The sequence below is a fragment of the Pan paniscus genome, chromosome 21 (assembly GCF_029289425.2).
Source record: "Pan paniscus chromosome 21, NHGRI_mPanPan1-v2.0_pri, whole genome shotgun sequence".
In the NCBI taxonomy this organism is placed as follows: Eukaryota; Metazoa; Chordata; class Mammalia; order Primates; family Hominidae; genus Pan; species Pan paniscus.
The window spans coordinates 25,916,621-25,934,062 of NC_073270.2; the positions used below are offsets into that span (position 1 = coordinate 25,916,621).

The 17,442-nt window shown below is 54.6% G+C and overlaps 1 protein-coding gene across 1 annotated transcript in view; it reads right to left on the reverse strand.

The window, feature by feature from the left end:
* Nucleotides 1–15,474, reverse strand: part of ACSS1 (acyl-CoA synthetase short chain family member 1) — a 54,738-nt gene extending 39,264 nt beyond the window's left edge. Inside the window, exons 1-2 of the mRNA XM_008954723.5 lie at nt 14,687–15,474; nt 5,002–5,098 (exon numbers count right to left, since the gene is read on the reverse strand). Of these exons, the coding sequence (XP_008952971.3) occupies nt 5,002–5,098; nt 14,687–15,017 (428 nt within the window). The 5' untranslated portion in view covers nt 15,018–15,474. The remainder of the gene's footprint in view (nt 1–5,001; nt 5,099–14,686) is intronic.
* Between the last annotated feature and the right edge of the window lie 1,968 nt (nt 15,475–17,442).

Genomic DNA, 17,442 nt, shown 5'->3' on the forward strand with positions numbered 1-17,442 from the left:
CTCCCGCCTCCACCACTTCCCAGACCCTGGCTCCTCCCCGTGCCATGTCCTCACCAGTCCCCCACTCCTGCCTTCACCACACTTCCCCTTCCTCTGCCTCTCAAAACTCAACCCTCCACAAAGCCTTCTCCACCTAAGTGTCTGTGACAGGACTTCCTGTTTCCTGCTCCCCACAAGGGACCAGCCACTTCTGTGACCCCCCGAAATGGCTGTGTTCGAAGACATCCAGGGCCGACAACAGAAACAAGCCTCTCGGAGAGGTGGCCCCAGGCTCAGTCCCCGCCCCACCACAGCTGGAGTGTGTGGCAGCTCCCTCTCCCTAGGGTGAACGGCCAGGCCCTGTCATGCACAGCCCTGCAGGCCTCTGCATCAGGTGCCAGGCTGCACAGATTCGCAGTAAAGCCCCATGCCCAGCCCAGCACAGCACACCCAGGGAGAAAGCCTCCCTCAGCTCCCTGGGACTCTGAGGTAGGTGGGGTTGGGGGAGGCCTGACATCCCCTCTGCTCCTCTGGTCAGGGATTTCTCACTGTGCACGACCCCACCCAATAAAAAGGCCAGGAAGGAACAGCCACAGAAATCACCCCCACCAGCGGGAGTTTCCACAGGGAAACAGCTCCCAGAGCGGCACACGATGCCTGTGCTTCCTCACAGAGTCGGGGCAAGCTCTGCTCCTCCGTGCTTCACGCACGCTTGCCAGGGCTGGAACACTGGGGCCATCGAATCCCTCCTTTTACAGATGAGGACGCCAAAGCCCAGAGGGATGGGTCCGAGGCCATAGGACAAGCCAGAGCTAAAACTTGGTCCTCTGGCTTAAGATGCTCTCATTTAAGTTCAAGTTCAAGTTCACACCCCCCTACAGAGACCCTCAGAGAAGAGGTTCACTGATTTGGAGGCTCTGCAGGCACCCCCAGCCTGGCACCCACAGTCCGCTCTCTCCTCTGTGTGAGGGCACACCCTGCTGGCTGAGAAGATCTGGACCTGCACAGGGCCTCAGGCTGCTTCCTGCACCTGGAGTCCAACCCTAGCCTGGGAATTCCTGGCCCAGACTCCAGGTTCCAGGCTTCAGGCTCCAGGCAGGGAGAAACACACCAGCTAGGCAGCAGCCATCTCAAAGCCTCATCCATCTACCTGGGCCACCGCATTTCCGAAAGAGAGGAACTTGCATTTCTCCACATGGCCACCCCCCAGGGTCTCTAGAACCTGCCCATGTGAACTACAGTGTGAAGGACAGTCTTCTAAAACAGGCACCGGCCAGGCGCGGTGGCTCACGCCTGCAATCCCAGTACTTGGGAGGCCAAGGTGGGCAGTCACTCCAACCCAGGAGTTCCAGACCAACCTGGACAGCATAGCGAGACTCCATCTCTACAAAAAATAAAAAGCTTAGGCTTGGTGGCACACACCAAGCTATTGGGAGGCTGAGGCAGGAGAATCACTTGAGCCCAGGAGGTCAAGGCTACAGTGAGTTGTGACAGCACCACTACACTCCAGCCTGGGTGACATTTTTGAGCCCCTGCTTCAAAATCAATAATTAAAAATAAAATAAAATGGGCACCTGCTGGAGAAGTGCAGGTAAACAGCCAGAAAGAGCCACTGCCCTCCCAGAGTGCTGCCTGGCCCCACAGCCTTGGGGCCACCAGGCCTACAGCCTCTGGCAGGCACTGTCCTGCTCTGGGCTTTCAGCCTGCTGGCTCACCAGGGGAGAAGGGCTGCCTCAGCTGGCTCCGGGCAGAGGAAGGCTGGAAATGGAGCTGGGACCCTGGAGTCGGGTGGCAGACTGCCCTGGGAGATGGGTGCAGACGTCCCAGGCTGAGCCCTTCACCTCCCAGTGGGAAGTGAGGACTGCACTTGTGAAGGAGGAAGCGGGGCAAAACCGTGGCAGGGGAGGGGCTCCTCCTCCCCAAGCCCTGCAGCCAGCCAGCACGAGGTCCAACCTTGCTGCCCAGTTACAATGCTGAAAACAGCTCCAGAATCCAGTGAGTACTCAATAAATAGCAGCTACATCATTATCACGGCTATTCTTACTTGCTAGTGCATTCAGGCTGTCATCTCCCTGTGCCTACTTTACAGTCATCTCCATTGTGATAATTACCCTGGGTGTACAGATGGGAAAGTCACACCCGGGGAGATTAGGGAGCTGCACAAGGTCACAGGCCAGCAGCAGGATGGTACTGAACTAGAACTAGAACGGGCCTCTTTCTGCTGACCCTGCACCCCAGAGGACCTGGGGAAGCAGGGATTGCAAATCCTCCACTTGCAGGGTAAAGGCCATGGGCACCCATCCCAGGGCTGCATCTGCCCGTGCTGACCCAGCGTCACCTGTGCCTAAGGTCACGGTGGGGGTCAGAGTCGGGAGGTTTCCCTTGCCAGGTCACCTGGGATTGTAACACACAGACTTCCTCACTGCCTGCAAGCTTCCTGCATCGGCACCAGCGTCCCAACCTCTACCAGCCCCACGGGGTTTCTTTAAAGGGCCCAGGCTGCTAGTCTGGACATAGATCTTCCAGCTGAGGAGGCCTGCAACCATCCTAGGCACCTCGAGTGCTGTGGCACAAGGCCCATGGGCAGAAAAGCACTGTGTTCAGTGGCAGTGATGTGTCTGTCAGGAGGACAACCAGTGCCAATGTCTGGGGGCTTTCCTCAGAGAAAGGAAGAAGAAAACCTCACATCAGAAACCTAGCCTGACCAGGACAATGAGCAACTCACATCCCTCAAATACTAGCTGCAATTACAGGTAACACTTTTCACTCAAACAGTAAATAGAAATGGTCACCTGGTACTAAGCCTGGCTAAAGTCTGCAAACCATTTTAGAAGAAGTCAATTTATTTTTATTTTTATTTGTATTTTTATTTGTATTTTTGAGATGGAGTCTGGCTCTGTCACCCAGGATGGAGTGCAGTGGTACAATCTTGGCTCACTGCAACATCCACCTCCCAGGTTCAAGCAGTTCTCCTGCTTCAGCCTCCCAAGTAGCTGGGACTACAGGCGCACATCACCACACCCAACTAATTTTTGTATTTTTAGTAGTGACAGGGTTTCACCATGTTGGCCAGGTTGGTCTCAAACTCCTGACCTCAAGCGATCCACCCACCGTCCTCAAGTGATCCTCACCATCCCAAAGTGCTGGGATTACCGGCATGAGCCCCTGCGACCAGCCCGTTTATTTTTAGAGACAGAGTAATAAGTACTTTGCCAGGGCCATTTCAGTGTCATGGACCTGAAGCTGTCCTTAGCTTCCACAGGCTGGCTGTGGTCCTGAGAATTCTCACATGGTTTATGTTTAACCACACGTCTCCACAGGGCTCCAGCCCCGCTCACAGACCGAACCGCTACTTAGCACACACTCAGTGCTCCCACGGGCAGTGTCCAGCCGAGGGGGCGTGGCACACAACCCGCCTGCCCCAGGGTCCAGGCACACCTGAGAGACTGATGGAGAGAAACTGGCCCTTCGGGGAGTGCCATGGCTGGGCCCTCCCTGCCGGACCTCCAGGTGTCCAGTTAGCTCCTTAGCCCCCGACCCCCAACAGAGGGTTTTCATCTTTTACTGAAGAACTACTCCCGGGGCAGCAGCCTCAAGTTCCTTCTCAGAAGGGGCTTTGTTCGCAGGCAAATGGAGCTGGGCCCACCGTGGCGAGGGGCGGCTGCAGCAGCTTGGGTCTTCAGAGCCAAGCACACTCCAGTGTGCAGGGGCCACCTGGGGGGGCCGCTCAGTTGTCCAGTGGGGCCCAAGGCTCCCGGGCAGAAGAATGCTGCTGGCCTATGGGCCACACGGCATCTGCAACCAGGGGCTAGAGATAAGAAATGCATGCTGTATAGGCTGTTAGTCTGGCCGGTGGGGGAGACGGGTCAGCAAAGGAGCCCTGGCCGAGGCTGGTGGAGCTGTGATGGGCCTGAGGGCTCCTGGGGGCCGAGGGGAGGAACGAGCAGGACAGGGCCCACCGGGAGCCGCAGCAGATCCACTAGCATCACTCGTCTGCCTCCAAAAGTCAGCATGAGCACGGTTTTAGCAGGTTTGGTGAATTTGGTCTGTGATAAAATTAGAGTTCAAGAAACAAACAGGAAACTACAAGTGCCCCTTCGCCCCCAGGTCACCCGAGTGGCAGAGCAGTGACCGCTGCTCTCAGGCTGCCCAGTGCGGACCTGCCTGTCGGAATGCTCCTCCTCCACGTCCCCTCGCTCCTATGTCCCAGCCACGTGCACCTTCCCTCTACCTCTGAGACCCCTGCACCACGTCTGCCCCTGTCTTCTCAGGGCTGCTCCTCTTGGCCCACAGGACCTCAGCTGGAACGTGCCTCCTCCAAGAAGCCTTCCTGACTATTCAGCTCACAGTGGCCACCCAGCCACGCTCTGCCATGTGCTTGGGGATTGTTTGTTACTGCAACATACCCCAGCCCATACTGACATGAAGGCACCCAGTGAAGACTTGCTAAGTAATTGGACAAGAAGACCCTGGAGCTGCCCCCAGGAGAGTAATCACGCTCGATGATTGTGTGTGATGGGGACTTAGGAACTCACAGTTTAGGGGCACAGTGGGCCTGCGGCATCTCTGTAAGGGTAAGGTGAGCTTCAGGCAAACGGGGTTTGCATGGAGAACCAAGGTGCTGCACCAACACAGCAGCCCCTACAGGAAGCAGCTTGGGGAAGGCCAGTGCAGATCCCCCAAAGCACACAGCATCTGAAGCATGCTTGGCACGTAGAATCTGCTTAAGGAATCAGAGACTAAAAAGATCAGCTTAAAAACAAAACAACTCTTCTAAAGACGATTTTATTTATTGTCCCATCCTCACAAGGCGCTGAGAGTGTGGCCAGGCAGGCTAGACCGGCTTTTACTGTGTTTCATTCTGCTTGCGTTCACATTTACTTTTCCTGGATAAGAGAGCACTTGCAAAGCCAAAATGCACTCCTTGAGACTCAGATGGCCCCTCCCTGACAGCCAGACTCAGCATACAGGACTGGGCTGGGCTCCTCCCTCGCACCTTGAACATTCGAGGGCACACAGTACCTGTAGGTGATCCTCACTTCCGTTCCAGGCTCATCGCGCTCCCAGATCAAAGCAACGCTCTCGGGGGACTTCCGAGCATGCTGGTCCAAGCAGTTGACTGTACAAAAAGAGGGTTTGCGGATGTTACACTTGGTGCTTTTGGAGTGAGAATTCGGCCAGGTTGAGGGGTTGGAGCGGGGGTCTAGTTTGCTGTGGCTCTCTCTTCTTCCACTGACAGAGACCCTGTCCTCATCAGTGATGATGTTTCTACCCCCTTGCAAGGAGAAGGGTGAACAAACATGATCTCAGAGGTACAAGGTGATGTCCTGCAAATATTTTGAAGTGGTTGCTTCACACCAGTGGACCCAACCCTGGCTGCATATTGGCATCTCCTGGGCCACCCCTAGAGACCCCATCCAATGGGTCCTGGGCCTTCAAAGCCTCAAAAGCCCCATGGTTGGTTCTGATGTGCAGCCAGGGCTGGGCACTGCAGCCTGAGCTGTTGGAAAGAACACTCAGTGCAAACAGGTTGTTCCTGTTTCAGGGCTTGGCTCCTGCAGTTCCCATGTGCCCAGTGCTGACCTGCCCCCAAGGTTAAAGGTGCAAGAAGGGACGAGGACCCAACTCCCCCACGTGTTCCACCAGCACCCAGTAAACCAGCCTTGTTCCAAGAAGTGGCTCATGATGGGGAAATGTCCTGGTTTTGCAGAAGGCTCTGCTCCCTCCCTCTCCATTACCCAAGCTCCCACACATGACCCTCCGGCAGAAACAGCTCTGTGGCACACCATGAGACTGAGGATTAGCAGCACAGGGCCCCTCCGCTGGCAGGCTGGTCACTACTCATTAGATTCCAAAGCTGAGCCCCTTCTGGCAACCCTCAAGCCAGCTCTCCTCACTCACTGGCCCATCGGTGGGTCCCCAGGTATGCAGGGACATAAGCCCCATGAATGGTTTTGGGGGCAGCAGCACCCACTCACCTGGTCTCTCAGGGTCACCCCTGTAGCCTGTTTGTAAATTACACCTCAAAAAATGTAACAAATGTAGACAGATTCCAGGAAAAATTACTAATACTAGTAACAGACACAGGAAAGTTCTTTGAACTACTATTAATAGAAAAATAAAAGAGAAGACATGCCCAAAAAATAGAAGAAAATAAAAACAAGAAGACAAACTAAGAAGGGGATCAGTGGCAGACCTGAATTTACACAACATCTCTGTGTGTGTTGAGGGGCTGGGGGTGCTAACCTCTGTTCACTGTGGTCATGCCAAGTGCAGCATTAACCACACAATGTTTTGCTGGGTGTTGGGGAGTCTCTTAGGAGCAAAGAGAAGGAGCATACAACCCTGAGATGGTTTAACCCAACCAGTCCCGGGTGCCAATCCTGATCAAGGCCCCACACTGAGCACTGAGGGAAATGCCAGGGCAGATTCGAAGCCCCTGCCATGGGTGCAGGAGACAGATGCAAACGTAAGAAACATGCAAAAGTGACCAAACACACAAGGCCGGTGGCGGCAGGCTCATGACACTTGTCCAAACAGGGCACTGGAGCTGAATTTACCCTGGGAAGGCAAACCCTGGGAAGTCAGGAGCAGCCTGGGGCTGAAACAATAATTACTGCAAGAGCCTCCACGGAGGCAGCACCCGCACCACCAGCATCTCCCATTACGGATGGGAGAACAGAGGCCCCGAAAAGTTAAGCTGCCTGGCCAAGGTCACACAGAGGCGGAGCTGGATTCAACGCAGGCAGATTGGCTCCACAGTCTGTCCCACCGCCCCACCCTCCAAAGTCCCCCGGTAACAGTCCAGTTCTTCACCAGGCGGTGAAGAACTGCTCTATGCAACAAGTGGGAGGGAAGCGAGCTTTGCCAGTAGTGGGGGAATTGGGGAGGAGGGATGAATCAGGCTTGGTCTTACAGACGGAAGACAGAACAGTTGAGAAGAATAGTGAGGCCAATTCAGGCAGGCGACAGGAACATGTAAACCCTGAAGGAGATGGAAAAACAACACAACTGCCAGGGAGAAAATTAATACACGGGTATAGCAGATATTAGCCAACGTGGTCCCTAGGCTGAGTCCAGCATACAGTTGTGCTAACCACCCTGACCAGGGTGTGCGGGCATGCGTGTGTGAGCCCAGTCCAATATTTAAAAATCGAGAGCTTTCACATGAAAGCCATGGACTTCTGGCTTCTGAACAATCAGCAGGAGACCATCCCTCCACAGAGGGTCCTACACCCCACTGCCTGCCTGTCACCTCCAGTGACTCTATGATGCTATGACAAGCCTGGGAATGTCCAGCTGAGGATCGACAGTGTCTGCACCCACCATCCCCCCCCGGGAGCTGGTCACAAATGCAAATCTTCAGCCCCACCCAGACCTGCTGAGTCCCAACCAGCCTCATAAGAAGCCCCAGGATATGTGAACCCACTCTCACATCTGAAAAGCTCTGCCTGACATACTTGCTCCACTCCAAATTTGACCCTGGAGCCCCCCGGAAGAGTGGCCTGCCCAGGTGTAGATGAGCAAACGCCCTCTGCATGGCCTGGTGACCTGCCCAAGGCCCCAGCCAAGATGAAGCAGGAAGGGCTCGAACCACGCTGGACACTTCACCTTGGCATTCATCTCATCGCCTCACCTGCTCCCACAGCAGCCAGGGCACCAGGACACTCTTCTCAGAGACAGTGACTGCCCAACTTCAAACAGGCCCTCACAGCCTCCCAGCCCAGCAGGACATCCTGCGTCATTTTATACCAAGCAGGAAGGCAGAGGTGAGGAAGGTGGAGAGGGGCAGGCCAGCCCCAGGATGGACAGCACCCAGGTGCGGCCGGGTGGCCCGTGAGATAAGCCCTGTGTCCCTGTCTTTCCAGGGCTGACAGGTGGCCTGAGTCCAGCAGATCAGAAGAGAGCCCCAAACACAGTGTCCCCCAGGTGCCTCGCCACATGCAGAGGTACTCAAAAAGTGGCCACCAAGGCCCCAATGACCTGCCTCTCCCTGCTGACCGGGCCACATCTGGTGAGCTCCCCTGCCCTCGGGCCTTTGCTGTGGCTTCTCCCTGCCTGGGGCGCTGTGCCCTCCTCACACCCACACTGCAGCTCTCAGCCCAAGGCGCTCACTCTCCCGAGCACCTCACTGTCCCAGACCCTGCGCATCCCCCAACTCTTCCAGATGCTCACTGCCTGCTGCGCTCCCTAGGGCGAGGGCTGAGTGTCCTGCTCAGGTCTGGGTTCAGGTAGCCTGGTCCAGAGCACAGAGCTGAGGAACAGACCACTTGCATCCTCGAGCCAAAGGGTCATATTGAGGTGTAACTGGCACCAGGTGGTCCCCTCATGCCCAAGGGAGGGAGCAGACCTCTTCTTGTCTTTGTGGCTTCATCCCTCAAGTAGAAGACATTCTCTTTTTTGGCCCAAATCAGTGCTTCTCAACCTTGATTGGCATCAGAAGTCCCCAGAGGGCATGTTAGCTGCAGCCAGTGTGCCCCGTCCCCGCTCTGGGCATCTGCATTTCTAACAAGATCCTAGTGATGCAGCCGCTGCTGGTCCTGGGACCCGACTCTGACAATGTGTGCACATGGACCTACATGCACATCCACTTTCTATGCAGATGCCAGATTTCCAATGGTTTTCTTTTTCCTTTGGGACAGGGGTGATTACGCATACTTGCCAGCCTCATGAGCCACTGGTTGGCAGCCTGGAGTCACCACTAAAAACTCAGGGTCTAAAGTCCAGCCCCTGTCCAGCCACTCACTAACCACAGACAATGCACATATCATTTAATCCAAGCCCATTTCCTAATCCTTGGAGTGGGTATAATGATCCTTGGTCTGGGTGGGACTGGAAGGATTAGGTGCCACTGGGTTGTTTCTGGCTGTGTGTCAGATGGAGTCAAGGTGTCCCCCAAGAAGGCAAACAGAACAACCCTCCCCCTGTCTTTGTTCTGGCCACCACGGCTGGTGCTCAGACCACACAGGCACCTGAAGAAAGCTCCATGTGGGGTTTGGGGGGACAGTGGCCCTAACACCCATGTGCACATGGCTCTTCGCACATAGTTATGGTTCCTGCTAGTGCTTCAGTTTCAGGATGAAAAGGTGGAAAGGAGGGGAAGGAAGGAGGTAAGAAGGTGAGGAAGGATGGAAAGGAGGAAGGAAGGGGGGAAGAGAGGGAGGAGGAAAAGAAAGTTTAAAAAAAAAATCTGCCCAAAGAACTGGGCAGTGAGACAAGAAAATTCCATTTCTCAGCATTTCCAAGAAGAGTTGGGCGAGGACCCATGGCAATTTAAAGTGTAGCTGAAACTCCACCTCCTATTTCCGGCCTTTCCCAAGTTTCCCAGCACATGATGGATGACCTGTCCTTCGCCTCGCAGAGGCCCACACCATTTCACACTGCCCCATGCTCCCTGGTGGTCCCCATTACGGGGCACAATGCCATTCCCCAAGGGCAGGGACTGCGTCCCTAAGATTCCTTTATCATGGAGACCGGCGTTGGGAATTACATCACAATTCCCCTCCCACCCCAGTGTGGACTTACTCATTTACTGACTTATGGTTCCTCTCCTCATTAGAATGTGAGCTCTGTCGTATTGAGCATTTTCTGGATTATTCATGGCTGTACATGAATTGGAACCTTTATTTCCAAATCTGTGCAATGGGACCACCAACCACTTCATGTTGGTGCCATGAGGATGCGACAAGCCATGCGGAGCAGAGGGCCGGCCAGCCAGGGCGCTCCATCTCGCTCACAGATGCCCAGGACCCCACCCAGGGACTAACACAGCTGGACGCAGTCAGCCAATGCCCGTGGCTGGGGCAGGGGTTTGGTATTTTGTTTTTAAAAGGCATTATAAGAGTATTGGGATTTCCATTACAATCCTGACACACACGTAGGAATTTTCAAGTACTCTTGTTGCTTATTTAAATACATCCCTCACACTCACACACCCTAACTGAAAGTGGAACCCAGCATACAGAAATTCAATTTGAATAGGGAGTTACTATTCACAATGGGCTTTTTTTTTTTTTTTTGAGATAGGGTCTCACTCCATTGCCCAGGCTAGAGTGCACTGGCGTGATCTCAGCTCACTGCAACCTCCACCTCCTGGGCTCAAGGGATCCTCCCACCTCAGCCTTCCAAGTAACTGGGACTACAGGTATGCACCACCACGCTCGGCTAATTTTTTTTTTTTTTTTTTGAGATGGGGGTCTCACTACGTTGCCAGGCTGGTCTCAAACTCCTGGGCTCAAGCGATCTGCCCACCTCAGCCTCCCAAAGTACTGGGATTCCAGGCATGAGCCACGGCGCCTGGCCCACAATGGACTTTCTTTTAATAGCAATCTTCCCTGGCAGGCTTTGAGATATTACGTCAGTCACAAAAATTGTTTTGGACAATTTTCCCAAAGCATCTGTTATTTAAAGTAAGTCGTACCCCTGACAGCTGGGGAGGACTTGGATTCCTCTGGAGGATCCTCCTCCTAAGATTAGGGGTTCCTTTTTCATGTAGAGTTCCCTGAAAAACCTTAGAAAAGTTAATCACTGGAATCACTAGGAGGAAAATGAAGCACAGGCGCACAGCGTCTTGCCGCTGTCAGTGTCCTGCCTTCTGAACGATTAGAGGCATGCCACAGAGAGGAAACTACAGCAAACGCAGAGGAACTACAGCAAAAGGGCCTCTATTCCTGCAATTAATCTCCAAAAAGCATCCAAGAAATTTCCCAGTGCTCAATGCTTGGTTACAAAGAGGATTTTTACATTCTTGCTTAAGAGTACACACACTGAAAAACATGACTTAAAATTGGGGGTTTTAAAAATAGAGCTTAGCTGTGTGTTTTGAAAGCAACACATGTCATTACCCTCCGGTTCTGCATTTACAACTTCCTGACGTCTTGAGTTGATATGCCACAGGGCAAAAACAGCTGCAGAGCCCTACAAAGGACAGAGCCAAATTTCACAGGTGGGAAAGAATCCCTTTTAGAACCTGGCTCTCCAAAGAACCTTCTGCAAGGCAGTTTTACACAATAGAAGCAAGTCACAGAAGGGCACAGACACTCTGTCTACCCTGCCCAGTGAGTCTCAGACACCATAACCTCGCCTGGCTATTGGAGTTGTGGGATGGGCAGGATACTGTGGAGCTTTGAAAGCCACCTCAGCCACCTGCATGCTCTCCAAAGCCTATTCCCCACCTATCCCAGGCTGATCAGATGCAAGCCCATGTGGTCCAGTTCAGATGAAGCTCAGCTCTCTCAGCAGCACTGCCGAAGGCCAAGCACAAGGTCACAGCCTCCCCACATGCTTCATTAATAAATAACAAATGGCCAGTGACTGGGGATGTATAATGTGTTAAGAAAGTGCTGAGTGCCTTACAAGCGTTTCCTCATTTCATTCTAACAGCCCTGGGATGGGTGTGATAGATACTCCCATGGATAACAAAACAGGTGCAAACAGTCAGGTCCCCTTCCCCAGGTCGGAAGATGCCTAATAACATCTGTGCTGGTCTCTTGGACCTCTGGTTGCAGGACATTGCCTGGGCCCAGCCACCATGCTGTGACAAGCCCCAGGAGGTGCTTTGGGCCACAGTTCTGGCTGAAGCCAGCCTGCAAGTTGTCCCAAACCAGGCTCCAGACTTGGGAGTGAGAAACAGGCAGATGACTACAACCTCAGACACTGAGGAGCAGGAGCAAGTGTTAAATAAAATGTATAGGAGGCCACTGGTCTGGACTGAGCTGCATGAGGCCCAATAGATCACACAAAAATGGAGTCACTCTTGCTAAAGTGTGGTGTCACCAAATGGAAACTAAGTTGTTTATCCGGCCTTCTAAGAAACAAGGAGAGTGAAAGATAGCTAAATCTCCAAACAAGCTGGCATGATAAGGGAGCTCCTTCCACTTTCACGTTTACAACAAAAGTAGCTTTGAAATAACCAGTCCACTTTTTGTTCTCCATGTCTGCATTCTTCAGCCCCTTCTGTCTATAAAACCATCCTCCTCTGTTCAGCTCATCAAACATTCCTTCTGTTTTGTGGAATGGGGTGTTTCCCAATTCTATAATCACAAATAAAGTGAATTAAGGTCTTTAAACTAAATTTGTCCTAATTTTGCCCTTTGACATGAGTCATCCCCATCAGGCCCTGTCCAAAGTCCTGACCCACAGACTATGCGAGGAATATAAAATTGTTGTTATCTTGTGTCACTAAACTTAGGAGTGGTTTGATGTACATCAATAGTAACTAGGACAGAATTCAGTTACATACTGCCCTTGTTTTACAGATGAGGAAACATGCAAAGTACAGTACAGGGAAAGCAAGAAATCAACCCGAGTCATGATTCTAAAGACACCTGGAGCCACGAAATTGTGTTTCGCCATCCACAGCCCATTATTTGCTTGCTGTTTGTTTAATAGGGCCAAGGCCAGGACACTAATCCCAATTCTGTTTTAGAAGTGCCTTCATCTGCCCTGGTTTGAGGCGTACAGGCCAGTGGTTCTCAAGCCCGAGTGTCCTCTGGAGCATCTGAAGGGCTCATTATAAACACAGGTGTCAGGTCCCACTCCAGGGTTTCTGATTCCAGATGTCCAGGATGGGCTCCAGAATTTGTGTTTCTCAAAAGTTCTCAGGTAATGCTGATGCTGCAGGTCTGAAGACCATGCGTTGAGAACCACTGGTATTCTTGAGGGGGTGAGGTGAAGCTTTCTTCAAGAGTGATATTCCTTTGGAACAAGCCATCTGACTTTATCACACACAGCTGACAGATCAGACCAAAGTGTTCTCATCCATCCCACGACTTTCTAGATGCTCCCAGAATAGTCATGGCCTGGCCTGGCCCTTTTTCATACTGTCCCCTCTATGGTTTGCAGACACCGGCAAAGGAAAGAGATATTGCTGACCCATGAACAGGAGGGCACGCACATCCCAGGGGAGAAAGCTGCTGAAAAGCTGTTTTTCAAGTTAGTTTTCTGAAGCTCAATTTCTGGCTAAGGTAGCCATAAAGGCCATATTATCAGAAGAAATAAGTGAAGGAAAAGGAGACAGAAGAATGCTTGCTGACCACACCCTGATCCTGACCGAGCGAGGTTCAGAAGGTCCTTGCTGTTGGCCCCAGGAGGTCCGCCCCACTGTCTTATCTGAGTGGGGCTGCAAGTGTGCACAGGCCAACTGTGAATGTTCCCCATGACCTTGGCCTCACAAGTCCAGAGCAGGTCACTTTCCACCTCTGTCCTTGGGCAAGCTGCTCTAGTCTCCTTCAAGGACACATTGCCCCAACTCTGCAAACCAAAGGGTTTGGTTTTTTTCCCACTAGTTCAAGGGCACTTGCTGCTGACTCAATGTTAAAGAAAACACTTATCTAGTAAGTGACTCATTTTAATTAAACCAGCAAAGTAATATACAATATCGGGGAGGGGGGGAGGTCCAAAGTTCCTTCCAATTTCTTTGAAAAATAACTGCAAGACACTATCTATAATTGTATGACTATTTCTGAAGTTATCTAAAATCGCTACTGCTTATGGGTCACCAGTAAGCGCTGGGTCTGCTGCACACCTTGCAGCACTCAGCCTAACCTCTGAGCATGACTGCCCCCATCCTCACAATGAGGAGACTGAGGGCTGGGGGGTCAGAACAACAAGGACAACTGAGGGAGGAGTTGGAGAAAATGGGGCCCTGGTGACCCTGCCATAAAGACCCGCAGGTCCTTTCTTAAACACTCCCAAATCCAGCAAGCTGGTTATGGCCACCCTTCTGGTCTGCATCCCTCTGATCAACACCGTGTCTGCCAGCCCCTCCCCGCAGGCCCCACACCCAGGCCCACCCTGCATCCGGAGCCCACCTCGCACTTGGCACCCACCCTGCGTGGCCAGCCCTGCCTGCAGTTCAGGGCCTCCCCCTCGCTGCCCAGTCAGCGCCTTAGGTGGGGGTGAGGGTGCTGTGTACGACCCCCAGCCCCAAATCTTAGCAGAGCAGCAGGGCCTCTGCTCAGCAAGTTCCAAACAACTGACCACCGGTCAACTGTTTGGGGCCGGTTTCCCGGGACCTCAGACCCCGCGGGTCCAAAGCAGGCCCCAGGTCGCTGGGGTGCAGTTCTCTGAGGCCGAGAACGAGAACGGGGAGGCCGCCGTTACTTCCTTCCCGCCCACAGGCCCCAGGCCCCAGGCCCGCAGCGAAGAAATAACTGGTTCCAGCTGCCACGCCGTTTCCTCCTCCCCAGGTCGCCCGCCACAGCTCTGTTTGTTTACGTGGGCAGGGCTTGTCCCCAGGCTGATCCCCGGGCACCGCAGCCCGCAGTGACAACCGCCACCGCTTTGTTTTTCCCTCCACCCCGGTATGGGAAAGGGGAAAGCCCCGACTCCGGGGCGCTCGGGTGTAGCCCGCGGCTCCCCGCCGGCTCTTGCTCAGCGGCGCTATGCACCCGGTAACGCAACTCTGGAGTCCGCCGAGCGAGGGGCCGCGCCGAGCAAGGCCAGCAGCGGGGCGTCCCAAGCGGCCGCCGGGTCCCCGCGGGCGCCGGCCCGAGCTGGGCACGTGGATCTGGGGCCCGATGGGATGAGGGACGGGGTGACGTGGAGCCACTGCTTAGAGCGGGCAGGGCGGACGGAATACCGGAGGAGGGGCCCCTGCAGGGCTGCGATCCGCGCTGCCCGGGGACGGCTGCCGCTGGCGAGAGGCTCCGAGTCCCCTCGGGACCCAAGAGTTGGGGGCGTCCTGGGTCTCCCGAAGCCCACTCACCAGAGACATTTAACTGGCCTCCCAGGAACCAGCCGATCTTGCCAGAGCTGAAGTCGCAGTCCCAGACGGTGTGGTAGGGGGTGTCCCACACGAGAGTGTCCCGCGCCAGAGACCCCCAGAAGGCGGCCGGCTCCCGGGCTGCCTGTGCACTTAGCGCGGGATACGAGCCTGGCTGTGCTGCTGCTGCAACTGCGGGAGCGCTGCCCGAGGGTCCCGAGGCCGCCCTGCGCGGCGCGCTCACCCCGCACGGCGGCCGCGCGGGCTGCCCCGAGAGCCCTCGCAGGCTGCCCAGCAGCCTCCCGACGCCGCGGCCCAGGGTGCGCGCCGCCATCTAGCCAGACTACCTAGCTCTCTGTGCTCCCAGAGTGGGTGCCTCACGCCCGGGGCGCCCCGTGGAGTCTCCGCGGGCCCCGCCCCTGCTCCGCCCTTCGGCCACCATCCATTCCTCCAGGGCCCCCTCCCGGAGCCCGCCCGGGTCCCACCCCTTCTTCTGCTGCCCGGGAGAGGGGGGGCCGCTTAGGAAGAGGGGAGCAGCGTGGGGAAGGGGTGCGGGGGAGCGCGGGGCGGAGCAGGGTCCCAGGCCCTGGCCCAGGCGCTGCGCTCCGGCGAGTCTGCGGTCCCACCCGGACGTTCCTCGCGTCGGCCTGTTTTGGTTTCAGTTTGCACGCTCTCCTGCAAGCCCCGACAGCTTCTTCGAGCTGCCAGAGGCACGTGCGGCCCAGGACGCAGGCTCAGGGCCTGGGGCGAGGGGACCCTCTGGGATGGGGAGGAGCCGGGAGGGAGCCCGCACCAACGTTAAGGGGGCTGGTGCACCCAAGCGCACTGGTGGGTCCCAAGACAATAGGTCGGTCAGTTCCGCATCTCAGAGGCTGAAGCCAAGGTTTTCATGCCTTTGTGCGCCCCTGAGAGTGAACCCCACCCCTGGCGTCTCAGCGGCACGCGAAAGGGGCTGGCGGGGAGCCTAGAAGCCAGGAGGCTGCGCAAGCCTGAGTCCGTGTTCTGGGTCCCATGCTCCAGCCCCCCAGCTGCCGGCCTCCGTCCTGGCGGGGGTCACGTCCTGCTGGGGGTCGGTGGTGGGTGATATGGGGCGATGAGGACTGTCTCCAGTTGCTGCAGCATCTGTAGCCTGAGTTCAAACTCTGTGACCTTGAGCAAGTTCCTTAACTTCTCGGTGCCTCGTTTTCCTTTTGCGGAAGACGGAAGTAATGTCTCCCTGGGGGGCGGGGACGGCGGGGGTGGGCAGCTGCAGTAAGGAATACATTGGACAATGTCTGTCAAGCGTCTACCCTTGCGTGGCCCCATAGTAAGCTCAGTAGTGGGGATGATGTTTTTGCAGCTGTGGAGCCAGGAAGGACAGAAGGAAACGTATAAAACTGGTCTCCACCGAGTTCTTAAATATTTTGACACCCAAGAAGTAAATTCATAACAAACGGGTAAACACAGGGAAGAGAGATTTTGGAAAACTGGTTTATTGAGTTCTTTGTGATGGGAAAGTTTCTTTCCCTTGAGCTGTAGGGCTTGCAGAGGGGAGGAGCCTGCCATTGGAGGAGCCTCTGCGTGGGCTAGCCACCAGCGCCTGCTGGGGAATGCTGCTGTCTGCCAGAGAAGACAGGAGTGTACCTAGAGCTGGAGAATCAGTGACATCTACTAGCATAACACATGCCCTGCACAGTGCTAGCGCTTGACCTGCATTTTCTCCTTTGTTTATTTATTTATGATACTTTTTTAGAGATAGGGCCTGTAGCCCAGGCTGGAGTGCAATGGTTCCCATCACAGCTCACTACAGCCTGGAACTCCTGAGCTCAAGCGATCCTCCTGACTCAGCCTCCTGAGTATCTGGAACTACAAGCGTGTGCCACGGCACCCGACTAGTCTACTTAATTTGAAACTTATCTAGTGCTGTCCATTCCCACCAACTGTCAAACTCCAGGTGGAAATAATGAGGAAACTGAGCCCAAATAAATAAAAGGACTTACTAAAGAGCATGCAGCTGGCTAAGGGAAGAGCAAGACTAACACCCAGTGCCCCCAGTGGGGAGCTCGTTGGCCTAAGTTCATTTGAATAGAATATTAAAGACACCCAGTACAGGGCACTGAGAGGCAGAGGTCAGTGAGTAGTAAAATTGTAAACTGAGAAAGCTCCTAACTGTGGCAGGGGGTCCCAAAGACGGCCACCAACTCTTCCTTCCCACGCCTGCACCGCCTGCATGTGATGGTGTGCTGCTCTGTCCAGAGGAGGCCCTGGCTGGCTGGATTGCTTTGGCCAGTACAGCCTGGTGGGAGGGATGCTGTGACAGTTCCATGTGGAGGTCCTGAGAGACCCCGTAGCCCCAGCTTGTCCTCCCATGGAACCCAGCTGCGAGCTGTGAAGAAGCGGGGCTGGCCTTCCAGAGGAAGGGACCCAGGGAGAGGATGAAGCTGCCCCATCCACAGCCAGGACCAACTCCCAGACAAGAATGACGCCAATGTGGAGGTTCCTGTCCCAGCCAAGGCAGCCTCATGAGTCACCCCAGATAACACCTGGGATGCAAAGGAACCTCCCAGTCCACTTACAGAATTGTAGAAGGAATAAATTTAAGCCACTAAATTTTGGGATGGTTTGTAACTCAGCAGTGGTAACTGATATAACAACTGAGGCTGAAAAATGCATGGTTCTTTCACTCACTGACTATTGCCTCTCAGTGCCCTGTACTGGGTGCCTTTCTTCTCTCTGCCTTCCAAGTGTTGAAGTGCCCAGGAGCTCAGCCCTCAAATCCC